At 38.8% G+C, this 15600-nt stretch overlaps 1 protein-coding gene across 1 annotated transcript; it reads left to right on the forward strand.

The window, feature by feature from the left end:
- The first annotated feature begins 4929 nt into the window (after window positions 1-4929).
- EXOC1L (exocyst complex component 1 like) lies at window positions 4930-10194 on the forward strand. Its single transcript, XM_041459283.1, has 3 exons — window positions 4930-5182; window positions 8770-8900; window positions 9921-10194. Exons 1-3 carry the CDS (start codon window positions 5062-5064, stop codon window positions 10182-10184), a joined length of 516 nt encoding a protein of 171 aa, XP_041315217.1. The 5' UTR covers window positions 4930-5061; the 3' UTR covers window positions 10185-10194.
- Window positions 10195-15600: the final 5406 nt, after the last annotated feature.

Genomic DNA, 15600 nt, shown 5'->3' on the forward strand with positions numbered 1-15600 from the left:
TATAGATTCCCGACTTTATGAATTTTTAAAAAATGGATTAGATATCCATCAGAAGTTTACAGTGTTTTAAGAGTGCTTTGCATCATGGTGATGTATTGATTTAAAATATAAATCCACATTAATCTGAAGTAATTGACTATCTACATTAATAATAATGTTCAATTTTCATGAGAGAAGAGAGTGGTTCTTGTGCCAAGACAAATTAAATTTATTACTTGCAACTACAGAGATAGAGATGAAAATCATTATTAAAAAGTCTAAAGAGGCTTTTGACAGAATATCTGTTAAAGTTGTTCTGGGTAACTCTGGAAGAAAAAATCCATTTATTAAAAAATTTACAAGAAAATGAGAACATAAAAGGGCACTTTGATTTGTGTAACAACCTAATTTACTTCTAATGTATTATCAAGATACTTCTTGACTTCTTGATCAATGTAACTCTCTACTATGTGTTCTCCTCTGTATTTTTTGTAAAATACACCACAGCTGTCAAAATCCTGACCTAAAATTTCAAAAGCTTTCAGCTGTCAGAAGATTAATGATCATTTGTATGCATAGAAACTAATAGGATTTGTTTTAACCTTTTTTCCTTTTTTTTTTTTCTTTATTCTTATCTTTATAGTTTTACCTCCACAAAGAAAACTGTATGATATTGAATAGGTTATATTTGAATAACAGAGTGCTGAATCCATCATGCCAGGATTTCACGCTGTTAATTAAATGTGGCTGCAATTCATCAAAGTCTTATTAGGTGCTCTGCTGAACAGGAACTGAAAGTCTTATTATTTAAGCTAATTTACTTACAGCCCTAATTTTTAGTTCATATATGTGTAAAATTCAACATGTGTAAATTATTCATAGAAGAGTTGGATACTTCATGCTTTTGTATTATGTTTCAAAATATGCTTTCAAACTCCATCCATAAAACAGCATCTGGTTACTATTATATGAAGGACATATGTGTATTTTCCATTGAAAAGAAAATTTTGGATAGGATGCTGGCATTATGTAGGATCATTTATGCCAATGACACTCATGATCACATTTTGAAAATGATAAACCAGTATAAAGTCAATGTAAACTTGAGGAATTTGAGTGTCAGTTAAATAAACTCAAGAATAAACTCTTACCTTTTTTCTTCCAAGAAAAGATTACAGTACTGCTTTTTAAAACCAAGTAATTACATCATATCATTAGAGACACCAGCCACATTTGGGGTTTCATTTTCCTTACCAGAACTGATGAAATCTTGAATCATTGTTTGAGCACCCAAATATCCTGGCATTGGTACAAGACTCTTTTAATGGGCTCCCCAAAACAGTCAGGAGAAAAGCAGCTCTGCAAGAACATTTTAACCAACTGACGTCTTCTACTTCACGCATTTCTATGCTGCTATTTTAAAACTGAGTGTCTCAAGCTGCTGCTTACTGAACAGCATTTCTCCATGAAATCTCTGGTGCTTCAAAGAGTTTTCAGGACAACACAGCTAGGTTTATGCTTCACTGCACAGAAATCTAAGTTTATTGGCATAGCTAAAAAAACATGGGAATAACTAGCCATAATTAGGAGTAGATCCTCTATAAATGCCAGTGGGGAAAGAGACATGAGAAAAAATCATTAGTAAATCACAGGGGAAAAAAAGATGATTGTTCAGAACTAGTTTTCTGAAGTCAGCTTTGGAAACTGCTCTGTACAGCTAGGTCACTGTAGAATGCCATTTGTAATTTTTAGTTTACATGCTGAAATATCATCTGTGATGTTAAAAAAGTGATCTGGGGACTCAAAGCTGTGAAGAATATTTACAGATATTAAAGTAATTGTTAACAGAGAAAACTGTACCTGGCTGAAACCTCAAACAGAAACAGCAGATATTGGAAAGTAAAGCCTATTATAAATTACATTTTTCACTCTATAGGGATTCTTTGTGGCTCTGAGAAATTATTCTTCATGTTGCATTTTCCTTCCCATTATTTCATGACATTGTCAAACAAGGAGCAATGGGAAAGATGCTTCCAGCAAACACTGCTTTGTAAGGTGTGCCAGGAACTGAGAGAAAGATCAAATGTACATCTTCTGGAAGGATTCAACATGCAGACCACAGTGAAGTCCCACCTAAACACTATTCTACTGTGCCTGTAATGACTACTCTGAAGCCTACCAGAATCAAAGACAATTTTGTTATTGACTTAATGCATTTTGGATCAAATAATCACACTGCATGCATATCCTAATGTCCAATGGTAGACCCAAAGAAGTAGAGGGACCCATCAAAAATATTGTATCTGAAGCTGGTGAATAAATTTTTACCATAACACTGTGACTGAGAAACAATGAAGATTAAGGAGATGTATCTTTTTAGGATCTGCTGCTACATCTGTTAAAGTTAATATCCTGGGTACAGTACAGAAAGTTGTATTGGGACATGGGAAAAAATTGCAAGGGAAAAATGGGGGGGAAAAAAGGTATAGAAGCAATTAATATTTAGCAGAAGGTTGTAAGACACTTTCCTGGTTACTACTTCTCCCTTTGTATACCACTGTGAGTCTGGGCTAGGGGTTGTGTGCCTTTCACAATCGTCTGTAATTCATCCATTTGGACAGTTACATGTAAATCCCAGTAAAATTTGGGTGTAAATTCCTTTGTGGTGCTTGAAACAATTAGTTTAGTTCGTTCTGATTTATGTCTATAAGACCTTCATTCAGGAGTGGTGTTATCTGAGGTAGGGATGGCTGGCTGGGACACTGGGTGTCAGATAAGTTGTTCCCAGTCCACAGTTAGTGTATCCTTGCTGGTTGTGTGAGTTATAGCTCAACTGTTGCCTTTCTGTTAGGATTTGGGCTTATACTATCACAGCTAAGGTGGATCTAAAATCTGATATGTTGTAACAGAGGATGGGTGAATAAAGAATCAAAAGAATCAAAGGCAATAGTGAATGACAAAGTTTTATGTTTCCTGTTAAAAGATTACCCATTAAAATCATCATTACACCTTTCTGCTGATACACTCAGAGGAGTTGTTCAATGCAGCATTTGAGAATACAATTAAGGATATTGCAGAAGAATATTAATATATCAAACCTCAAAACACTATTGTGGAAACTCACATTATGATCAAAACAAAAAAATGAAAATCTGATTCAAGAGAGATCAGATTTATGCACCAATTTTGTCTTAGCTCCATCACATCTCAGATGCCAGTGATGCCTCACTTGCCCTCTAGGCAGTTTCTCTGATACCAAAAGAATCTTTAACAAGGGAGACACTGACTGAAAATTATTCCAGAGCTGCAAGTATTTTTCTCAAGGTATTTTTGTCTGTACTTTTGTTGCTTCAGAATTGAAAAAAAAATATTGAAGAATCTGAGATGCAACATGAGCTACAGGCTGGTGGAGCCAAAATCAGCTTCCTAATGAGGAGTCTGGCACTGAGGATGAGCACTGAAACCTCCAGCCACGACATTATTAACACTGGTGGTGATGAACTGAAGCCTGGGGTATCAGCCTTGCCAATTCTGCCAATGTCTGGCTGACAGAGAAGGACAGTGAACTGCAAGCCAGCTTGTACAGCAGTCTCATATTCAAGGCATGGCCAAGTCATCAAAATTGTGGGCAGGAACCTGTGCCTCAGATATCCTCTGGGAAGTCTCCATAAGGAGGCATCTTCCTGATATGCGGATGTCTTGGTTTGGAAGTGAGCATCTTGCTCTTTTCCTAAAATAACACTTCAAAGCTAAGAGATTAAATTTATCCCTAAGCCCTGTACTTATAAATCCTGATGCTTAGAGTAACTTTACCCTCACAAATCAGAGATGGAAATTAATCTATATATCTAAAAATCATAACTGTGTTTCCAAACAAAGTTGGGATCAACAGAAAGGATAATAAATCAAAACCTAGTTTCTTTTCAATCCTTTCCCACTTGTCAACTCAATATGCTTAGTATCTACAGCAGAGGATGATTCTCCCTAATTTTACATCATTTCAACTTGGTTCCATTTTGTTTCATGTCATGAAAGAACCATGTAGACCTAAGTCACAAACTAATTCTAATATTGCAAATTTTTAAAATATCCTCAGATTCTAAATCTTGCCTTCACTTTAGCACTCAGTTTCATTCCAAGTTTCATTTCTATGTTGTATTGAGATCACAAAAATTAAAAACTCAGTAAGGTATTCAGGTATATTAAGCTTGAAGGTAAGAATTAGAAGAGAATATCCAAACTTTTATAAGCAACCAGAAACTAGTCCAAAGTGCAAAACTCTAGCACAGGCTACCATGGATACTGGAATTAGAAGAGCACCCAACTCCAGGAACTTCACCCACACACCTGTGGAATGGCAGAAATAACCAACATTTCTGCAAATACAGTTATGGCTGATATGAAAGACCTCTCACATGTGCAAACATTCTGGGGGTGCCTTTTACAACTCCTCTGGACGTGAGTTCACTTTCTGTTTATAAGGAGTGGCATAAGGTAATTTTGTCCTTAACGCTATTAATAGCCAAAAAGCTATTACTGGAGGAACACTGGTGACAACCATAATGCTGTCTAATTCCTTTATAAATTCTTAGCGCTTTCATCTACTGATAAAAAGAATTGCGTTGACAGCTCTCTCTCTCTCTCTCTCTTTTTTTTTTTTTTTTTTTTTTTTTTGGTAAATCGCCTCTAGTGTGATTGTTTTGCGTCCTCCTCCGCTCGTTGTCTCCTCCCCCCGGCCGGGTGACAGCTCGGCGGCCGGACGGCACCTCCGGGTCTTGTCTCGGTGCCGGTGCCGGTACTGGCCGCTGCGCCGGGAGCGCCCCGCTGGCGCACGGCGGGCGGGCGGGCGCGGGGCGGGGAGATCCGCGCTCCGGCCTCTCCCGGCGCCGGCGGCCGAAGTTTTAACGGCGGCTGCTCGGGGGCGGAGTGGAAGTGTCCGGGAGGGAGCGGGGTCGGTGCCGGCCATGGCTGCCCCGCGCCCCGCGGCCCCGCGGGGCCGGAGCGCAGCCCCCGCCCTGGTGCCCCGTGGCGGCTGCGGGGCGCGGGGGACCGGAGCCCGGCGCTGAGCAACTCCGCGGTGCGATGTCCTCGCTGGTGAAAGAGGACCTGGAGAAGAGGCTCTTCGGCCCCCGGCGGCAGAGGCTGCACGAGTTCATCGAGGTGGAGGGCGCGGGCGCCCAGCGCTACTACCTGTGCGCCGCAGGTACGGGGCAGCGCCGGGCGGGCCGGGCTCCGGGGCTCTGCGGGGGGACGCGGGCGGGAGCGGGAGCGGGGCAGCCGAGGGAGCGGGGCCGGGCTCAGCGCCCCCGGGCCGGAGCGGGGCAGCGCCTCGTCCCGCCTCGTCCCGCCGCTCCCCGGCACAGCACGGAGCCCGGCTCGCTGCTCCCGCACCGCCAGCAGCCCCCGGAGCAGCGTTCTGTCCCGCTTGTGAGTCACACCGGCTCCAGGTTCGACACCAGCGCGGAAACACGACATCTGCCCCGCAGCTGCGGCAGCGCTCTGGCCGTGGCAGTGCTGTGAGCGCTCGAACGGCTCTGAAAAGAGCAAACCCTTACAATAGTTCTAGTCAGGTTTTCTACAGATTCTTAGCTAAATTCTACAGATTCTTTCCTAGATTCTTTCCAGATTCTGCATATTCCTGCATTAACATTGCAGGAAACATTTGTAAATTTTTTGCACTATCCCTTGGTTTGGTCTTATGTCCCGCATATTGTCCCTGTTCCACTTTGAACAAATTAGACTTGTGGTTTAAATAAATACACATTGGAGTTAGTAATTAGCACAAACTTTGAGTAAAACAAGACTGCTTTAAGTGGTAATTATGTTTTATATTTCTTTTCAAGTGAATCACCTGTTTCATAGAAGTTTCAGAAAAGCTGGTTTGCGTGGGTTTTTTAAAATTATTATTTCAAACCACTGAAAAATACTAAAAAGAGAAATGTCATCTGTAAGTAGTTAGGTTGAAGTGGTTGATTCGATCAGTCTGTTTCCTCTTCAGGTTCCAAATACATATAATAGGTAGAAATAATCTGTGTGCTTGAGACATAGATGGGGTTGGCATGCAGTATTCTGTGTTCATTATCTTTCTAAAAACCTGAAGTTCTTAGAACACATGAGCTGTTTTACTGGTTATTGGAAACCGTGAGCCAGCTATGTTCCCTGTACTCCTTTAATTTTGGTAGAACAGGCTTTGTATGTTAGAACTATAAATACAGTTTTAAATAATTTATTCCTATATATCACAGGGCTTCTAAACATACAGAAATACCAATCTCATTCACAGTTTATGAAACTACCAATAGAAGTATGATTAGTTCTGTGTTGGAGTTCTATAAGCGGTTCACTGTTGTAAAACTTCCAAAAAGGAAAATTAGCATTATGCACCTTTAAAATCTTTCCTAAAAATTTCTTTTTCTCCTCTCTTTTAGAGGAGAACAAACCATTAAAGAAAGGCTCTAATCAGATTTACTGATTGGAAGTCTCTAAAGACATAAAGGAAAACTCATGTAGAGTATTAAGAGTAGGATCTCTCCACTATCCAATATTACACTATCTTAATATATTCAGGCATGGTTGAGTAAGTGGTGAGTAGAGTGGAAATCTGATTCTGAAAGATGGGTTGCATCCAGCTGCCAGCAACTACTGTGTTCTGCTGTGATTCTGTAGGAGCAAAACACATTATCTAAAATCTTATCCCTGCAATGCAACCTCTGTGTGTTTCTGTTGATTTCAAATTACCATAAAAGAAAAAACCCAAACAGTCAAACTATAGTCACAACTTCAGAGTCTATGCCTTTGAAATGTGTGTTACAACAAAATCCTGGTGTGGGTAACTGAACAATCTTTTTTTGGTGCCATTTGGCCAACACTATTTCCTTTCCTTTTCACAACAGCAAGTCCCAGTTCTTGCATGAAGGTGACAGTATCCTTTCACAAGACAGTTTATAAACCCTGGAAGAACATAGAGCTGAAATGCGACCCCATTCAGGAGCTTTCACAACCCAGTATTGGTATACCCAAGAAAGAATGGTGGGGATAGCATTTTATCCTACTGGAAAAGGTGTTTAGTCCATGAAAGGCTTTAAGAAATACTTTGTCCTCTATGAAGGTATTGTCATAGCTGTGCCCACCTCAAGCAAAGCTTTTAGAGCTTAATAGAGTGACATGGTAGATCTGAGCTCATGCTCTCTATGAAAAAAATTTTCTTCAACTCTTTTAACTGAGTGCAAGATCAAGCAGTGTGTAAAATGCAGGAAAATGATTTTTCTTTCTTAACTGAAAATAGCACACCCAAGTTTCACCGCTGGGTTCATTATGCATAACATCTGTGCTCTGTCCTTATGTCAGAGGATTTCTGTCATCAGAGAGGTGCAGCAGCAGCAATGTGGGGATCTGGGGGCCCCTAGGACATCCCTTAGTGCTTTTGAGAGGACTTGGGGTTTGGGCTAGCTTCCTTTAGTTTTAACTCTGAGGGACACAACATATTCCTTTACAAGCTAGCACACCAACAAACAAAATGGGTGAAACTGAAAGTATGAAGAGAACTTCCGAAAATAAATCTGCTAGATTTGATTGCAAATGAAAACCATTGTATGTTCTCCATGGAAGATGACACAGTGGTGGTCTTTTGGTCAAAATTGATTGAGTAACTATGATTGATAGGTCTTCTGGTCAAAAATGATTGAGTAACTATGATTGATAGGACCAGGAGAAAAAATTATTTGTATTCCTCAGGCAGGGAAACTATAGGTTGAGAGAAATTATGATCAATTTATATATTTTCCACCATTTTTCTTTACAATGGAAAGAAGGAGTATCTCCAACATAAGTACTTTGTTGTTCTTTAATAATAATTTTCTTATAAGCAGGTGAGAATAAGAGATGTTTTAACAGGAGGAAGGTAAAACTACTGAAGATTCAAAATGGGGTTTCAAAAATTCAGGCAGTATTTAGAAATAAAAGCATTTTGCTCCTGTGTTCCTAGCCTTGTGCTATAAAGTTGAAATGTTCCTGCCAGATATAGGTGACTTCTTGACCATAACTTGGGCTCCCAGATAGCTTGGAAATGTGGTCTGCCCCACAGCCATCAGCAGCTGGATGTGCAGGAGATTGTTCATGCTCTGGTACTTTTCACACTTGTAATGGTCTGTTACAGAAATCCAGTCTCCTACTCAGCACTCAAGGTAATCAATTAATAATGGTAGTTATTGCAAAAAACCTCTTCATGCTCTTTTTAATCTCATTTCCTGCCTAAGTTGGAAAACAGTAATTTCTATAAATTTAGCACTGGACAACTGGAAGCTTTAAGAAAAAATTTCAATGCTGATTTCATTTACATACTATATAGGGAAATAAGAGTTTTGCTTTAAAAAAGTAATGCCTTCATAAGAGAACTTCCTTCACAGACTGGAAAGTGTAGCAGAAGTCCTGTAAATACAGAACCTTGGTGGAGGTTTTGCAATTTCCAAACTGCAGCACTGCAAAAAGTCTCCCTCTTGAAGTAAGCAGGATAATGCAGACCCAGTGCCAGAATGAGGATTTCATTGCAGTGCTAGTGAGTTCACATGAAAGGCTTTTGAACAGACAAAACTCTTTCTTCACAGGCTGGGTAAGGTAAATCCTAAATCTACTAAAATCTGACAGGTTTCATAGACTGACAACATGGCACCTTCTTGCTGCCTGGGCAAAATAAAGCTATCAAGTCCAGTATAACCCAATACAGCCCTGCCTGTGATGGTTTAACTTGGGGAAGTACTTGCTTGCATATCTAAACTATTTTTTTTCTTGCAGTGACTAAAAGTAAAGAAGTAGAAATATGTATGGTTAAACACTGGCGAGTGGACCGAGAGGAGAAATATGAAATAGTTGAAAAGTGGTTTTTGAAAGATCTGGAGATGATTGATGGAAAAGAAGCAGATGCAGTAAGTGTTACTTTCTGTATTATGTACATAGAGAACAATTTTCTTGTTTTGTAATTTGGGATACAAGAATTAAAATGCAATTAAAATGCATTATCTGAAAAATAAAATGAAGTTACCAAGGAATTTTGGCTTTATTGCATGTGAGAGGCTCCACATCACATTTGCACTGTTGGAGGAGAAGAGGAAGGTGAGATCTTTTTGTTTGTTAGTTTATTATAATAGCCTTCATCTCTGGTTGAGACCTGAGGCAGAATCTGGGTGTTTTCTAATTTGGTCCTTGTAACTGGTAATAAAAGTTCTCCATCTGCAGCTTCCAGTGCAAACTGCAGTTAATGTAATAGATTTTAGAGTGTATTTGAAAACAAAATTTCATTAAAAAATTTTATGGACACTTTCTTCTGAAGTGTTGTGCTAAAATATTCTTCAGAAATTATTCATCCTTTTACAGCTGGGATGATCAAAATCTGTCTCATTTTTGATTAAAGAAAAACCTAATTGAACCTCAAACTCATGGGGTAATTAACACTGCTATAAATATTCATAATAGGTATTCATAGCCATAGAATTTAAAAGAATTTATCTGCTGCTAGGATTAATTGTGTCAAAGAGCTGGAAAGCACAAAGAAATACAACTCAGGCAGGAAGGGCAATCAATATTCTTCTCCCACAGGTGTAGACAGTTATAGTCCAAGGCAAGTGCTTTTCATATACTGTGTTTTAGGCAACAAAACAAATTGATTCAGTTCAAAACAAGACTGTACAATACCAATAAATACAGTGTATGCTTGAGAAAACTTAGAAATTTTTACTCAGAAAAAATTCCCAATGATAAAGAATTTCAGCTGCTACTTTTTAAAGTTTTAAAAGACCATTTAAGATGAATAGCAGAAGTATGTGAAGTCCTTTAGAGCCCATCATACTGAGAAAAAGCTCTGTAGGTAGCTGGGCAGAGAACAACAGATTGCAATTCTAACACTATAATGTGTATAGTAATTTCATTCTCTCTCAATTTTTTTTTAGGATAATCCATATTTTGATATGCATTTCCACAAAGTCTACAATATGGAAGCATATAGTTGTGCATCTAAATATACTTTTGCTCGAACACTAAACAAACTGAATGCCATGTACCTTAAGAAGGACTTCAAGATTGTGAACTTTGATGACACCTACCTAAATGATGATTCAATCTGGTCATCCAGCAATAGAGATTTCTTAGTAGTAATGAGGGTTTGCTTCTATGCTTCCAACCTTTTGTGTCTCTCCCTCTGTCGTTTGTCCTAAAGATGTATTTTCTAACATTAAGGTGACTGGGTGACTTTCACTGACCAGCATTTCATAAACCATCTGATAAAAAAGTTACTGGCTGATATGCAGTGTCTCCTTTTTAATTTTACATGTAAGTAAAAAGTGGAACATTTTACATGAACAGTTGATAATTCATTTATACATATTAGGATGTCCTCATTCTAGCAAATACTTATACATACAAGAGACGGGAAACATAGTGCCAGTAATTATCATGGTCAGTGGTGGTTGCTTACATAAGTAGAGTTCAGCATTTGCTTCTATGTTCATGGAGGTATAAATTATCTTTCATTAATAGCTTGAAATACTTTTGCAGCATTAAGAGCATTAACAGTTAGCTTATGTCTTGGAAGTAGGAAAAAAAAGCAATCAGTTGAGTTCTGTATGAGAATGATGCACATTTCCATTTCCAACTGTGTTGAAACACAGAATTCCATTAAAGAGATCACAGCTGCATCCCTACAAGAATCCAGTTCTCATCCTGATGAATAGGAGTACTGCATTCAGATACCATGGGACCAACTTTTCACCTATGCAGCTATATTATTTTTCGCACAGAACATTTAGTGTTCCCTTTGGCCTTCACGTTATTTGTGATACTGTCTTAGAAAACAAATGTTTTTAAGCAGCATTGCTTTATTTGTCAGACCTTTCAGAAATTCTGTAACATTAATATGTCCTTTCTTGCCCTTCATTGCTTATGAACAGCTGTGGTTAGGGAACAGAAATTGTCTCTATCTCTAAACCAAAGGATAAGAAAATACTGTGTAAACAGTAGTTGTTGGTTACTAGAGTTACTTTGTAGGTAAGTGATAAGAGTTTTCAAAATAGAATTATGAGAATTATTTTCACCAGTTTCTAGCTAAGCGTAAGCATATTCAGTGCACTACTTAAAGGGACATTAGTACTTAGAGCTAAATTTACCATGGGATGGAATCTTCTAGAGGAGTTTAGAACAGCTCACAAAATGTAAGAGCTGGACTTGTGATAGCAGTATACTATGGTAGAAACAGAGGATAAGTGGCAGCTGTGTTGAGCAGAAGCTGAAAAGGAACAAGGTTAATGGTAAGAAGCATGGTCTTCCTGCCCAGTGTATGTCAGCTGAGTGAGCTGGCTGTTCATCCCAAAGTAAATAAAAAAATGCCAACCCAAAGTAAGCTCCATTCAGAGAAACTTCTGGTCAGAATGTCCTGCAGGAGAAAATTTGCTTTTGGCAGCCAAGAGAGTCCAGGAAGGCAGGCTGTGGACTAAACTGGGTATGGACCTGGAGCTGAGTGATGTCAGCTCCCAGGAAATCAGAGGCTGGTTCGTGTCCTCTCTCAGCACCTGCCATCTGTAACATCGGATAGCTGTGCCATGTACCGTGGCTTGGACTTTGTCTTTCATGTGAAAAGAAAGCATTTGTGTAAATGTACTTTGGATTCAAAATTGAAATATCATCAGGTAAGTGAGAATATATTTGAAAACCTGTAAAATGTACAGCTTTTTTTACTTTTTTCAATGTTGTCCTATTGTGCCTGTATAGGAAAGCCCATACCTTGGATTAATTAATATTTGGATATTAGATATTTATTCTAGGCATATATTGCAAATTACATTGGTTCTAACACAGATCTTAGTAATTATTACTGTACAGTAAGACAGCTGTGAGGGCAGTTTATGTGGGTAACACAAATCCTCTGGCACTTGTAAGGACTCAGGTCTTAAATTTGCCACCTAAATACTCTTAGAGAGAAGGAATGTAATTTTAGTGATTGTTTGCACAATACAGTTGCTCTTTTGCGAATGTCTTTGGGATAATCCAGTGCAAATAGGTGTGTTGTGACATTTGATTATTAGCTACAAGAAGTATTTTCCCAACATCCAGGCTCCACAAAACTATCTTATGTAGAAAGTATAATTCATGCTACTGCTATCTATGATACATCGTCTTGTTTGAATTGTGTATTGATTGTTGAGGTCACAATGTTTTCCACAATATTTACAAATTCTTTGCTTAATAGGCACAAGGAAATGTTTTCTGGGTGGAAAAGCTTTCATAATTCATCTTGTAATTGTAATAAAAACATAGAACTCTAAAAATGAGCACTTTAGAGCATTCTTTTGGAATAAAGTGAATGTATACTGAATTCTTGCCCAGTAATTGTCTGTATCATTTTAGAAACTGATGATAGCTAAACAGTTACTATAACATTCAACCATATTTAATGGACTTTCATTGGTAGTTTATACATTTTTATTCTTGTATTATATAAACATGTAACGGGCTGTATTGGAAGACACAAATCTACATTTTATGTGGAAGAATATGCAATTAAAATCTCTCTGGCATTTCTTCTGTCTGATAATCTAGTATTTCAGAGATTCTTAACTGAGCAGTCAGACTGAACAAAAGGAATGGAAAAACAGGGACATTGTCCATGTCAATAATTTCAGTTACTATCAAAAGAAAGAGTACTTTAAAAGATCTTTGTGGACCTAATCTAGGCACTCCTTACTTTCACATAGTTCTCTATAAGATGCCAGCTACCAAGACTCTGTAATTGCCTGACTGTGCTGTGGGAAGTCTGAGGGACACTATCACTTTGTGGTGAGCATAGCACAGCTGCTCCACAGGACACAGAGAATGTGCTAAATTATGAATGGAAAAGACCCGACATGCTAAATAGCCCATCTTTCAGTTAATGTGGAATTATTTCCTTCATCACATTTCCTGACCTTAGATAAATGGAATGTAATTTGAAATAAAGTATCTGGGGATTCATCTAGTTCTCCTGGAAAATTTCTCCAAAACTGACTAGGAAGAAACTTACAGGAGAAAGGATTAACACAAATGCATTTGTAGCATTCCTATAAAAGGTTTCAACTACATGATGGAATGATTACGTGAGACTGGGGATATAATGCAGATTTTCTTCAGAAGACAGGAGTAGCTATTAGCCAAGTCTGTTCCAGAGAGAAGAAAATACATGGCAGCCTGAAAATGAAGATGAGAAATCATAAGCAAACAGAAATTCATGCTCATGTAACAGACAGAAAGGGAACACAGGCTGTCATGGAAGACAGGTGATTTCTTTCTGTATATGAATATTTTTAAACACTTAAACCAACATCATTAAGAATACAGGGAAACCTATGACAATAGAATTTATTTAAATGTTATTTATTTACATCAGAAATACTCCTCTCCTGTGAGTTTATTTTTCATGGTTAACTAATATTTTCTTGCATCCTAAATTAAGCAAATACAGATCAATGTAGAATTTTAAAAAAAGTTTTGGAAGTGAAACAGAGCAGGGAGCATGTTCTGGACTGTTATTTCTCATTATTCTAGGTTATTTCTCATACTTCTTGTTTTGGAGTCGTACATACACTAACATACATATACTAACCTCTTTCAAAACCAAGCCTATATTGCTTTCCCTGCCATCTATTGACCAATGCTTTCAGTAACTTTCAACATATAAATATTTTTCTAGTAAAGTGATTATATTATGTAATTTTTAATATGTAATTTAAATTTTTTTTTTACGACTTAAAGTCAGTATTGGAAGATCAAACACCCTTTCTAAAGAGCATCTGTGGAGAGCTGAAGTAGGAGAGGAGAGGATGGCACTGGCACTATGCATCTTGATAGGTGATCTCACGTCAGCTTTAATGTGTAAACCCATTTTAGCAGTAAAAAGTGCATTTTAGTGTGATTTATTTTTGCTTTTAGCATAATTAAAGCTAAAAGATAGGAAACTAAAACGTTCTGCCTAAATAACAACAGCTTTATGAAACATTTTCCAGTATTTTATGGTGGCCTTGTCCAGTCTTTATAGAGCTAGACAGAGACAGTTACATTTTGTGGCTGAATTGAGAAATTACCAAACTATAACTTCTATTTTAACCATGGCCCTCATGAATGATATATTATAGAATTATGCAGCATGTTATTTTGTAAGTCAGAAAATAAAAGTAAATTCAGCAAGACTAAATTAGTCATGTTTAATCACAGAATATTCTGGGAAGGGACATGCAAGGATTGTCAAATCCAGCTCTTAAATGAATTGCCCATATGGGGCTCAAACCTACAACGTTGGTGATATTAGCACCGTGCTGTAATCAACTGAGCTCATCTCAATTAATGCTTTTGATCAAGTGGAAATAGGATACAGGAATTACAGAAACACAGTTCTACATGTTAGAAATCCGCATACTGGCAATTTAGAACAATTCCTTGGAAAGGATGTTTTCTGTTCTTTATTGGTCATGGCCTCACAAATACATTTTATCAGCTATACACTAAAATGAATAAATCACATACAATTCAAGTAATCTGGAATGATTTCAGTCTATCCTTAACTATGCACTCCACTACATTAACAATGCTAAAAAATAGGTAAGTGTATTGATCATGTGGAGAACCTGTGCCACAGCAAAGGTAGTTCCAGTTTTCACAGAATTCAAGTAGGCATAGCCAACTTGGACATCAGTTCTCATGGTTAGATGCCAAATCCTAAATCTAGTCTCAGCATAATTTTTCCATCTGGATGATGACTGACACCAAAACCTGTCAATTAGTCCAGATTCTTCTACTTAGGAGCAAAGCAATACTCTGAATGCTGTTCACAGATTATGAATATGAGCTGAACGTGAGCCAGCTGTGCCCAGGTAGCCACGAAGGCCCATGGCATCCTGGCCTGTGTCAGCAAGTGTGGCCAGCAGGAGCAGGGCTGGGATTGTCCCCTGTACTCAGCACTGGTGAAGCCTCACCTCCAGCACTGGGTTCAGTTTTGGGCCCTTCATTTTCAAAGGGAAATTGAGGTGCTGGAGTGCATCCAGTGAAGGGCAGCAAGGCTCACCAGTGCTCCAGGAAACGTGTCCTGTGAGGAACAGCTGAGGGAGCTGGGATTGTTCAGCCTGGAGAGGGCTCAGGAGGGCCCTCCCCACCCTCTGCAGCTCCCTGAAAGGAGCTCTAGTGAGGAGGGGTTCAGGGGATGGCCTAAAGCTCAGACAGGGAAGATTCAGATTAGATACTGGAACTTCTTTTTCACTGTTAGTGTTGTCAGGCACTGGAATAGGTTGCCGAGGGTTGTGGAGCCACCATCCCTGGAGGTGATCAAAGGCTGTCTGGATCTGCTACTGGGTGATAAGGTCTGATGGTTTAGGGGTTGCAGTGGCAGTGCTGGGTGGATAGCGGGTTCAGGGGATGGCCTAAAGCTCAGACAGGGAAGATTCAGATTAGATACTGGAACTTCTTTTTCACTGTTAGTGTTGTCAGGCACTGGAATAGGTTGCCGAGGGTTGTGGAGCCACCATCCCTGGAGGTGATCAAAGGCTGTCTGGATCTGCTACTGGGTGATAAGGTCTGATGGTTTAGGGGTTGCAGTGGCAGTGCTGGGTGGAT

Source organism: Pyrgilauda ruficollis, unplaced genomic scaffold, assembly GCF_017590135.1.
Source record: "Pyrgilauda ruficollis isolate IOZ18807 unplaced genomic scaffold, ASM1759013v1 scaffold1, whole genome shotgun sequence".
In the NCBI taxonomy this organism is placed as follows: Eukaryota; Metazoa; Chordata; class Aves; order Passeriformes; family Passeridae; genus Pyrgilauda; species Pyrgilauda ruficollis.

What these genes read in the sequence shown, in the direction of transcription:
- EXOC1L (XM_041459283.1), top strand. Translation starts at nt 5,062, where the DNA reads ATGTCCTCGCTGGTGAAAGAGGACCTGGAGAAGAGGCTCTTCGGCCCC. An exon ending in CTACTACCTGTGCGCCGCAG is followed by an intron (nt 5,183 to 8,769) that starts GTACGGGGCAGC and finishes TTTTTCTTGCAG; the next exon opens with TGACTAAAAGTAAAGAAGTA. An exon ending in ATGGAAAAGAAGCAGATGCA is followed by an intron (nt 8,901 to 9,920) that starts GTAAGTGTTACT and finishes ATTTTTTTTTAG; the next exon opens with GATAATCCATATTTTGATAT.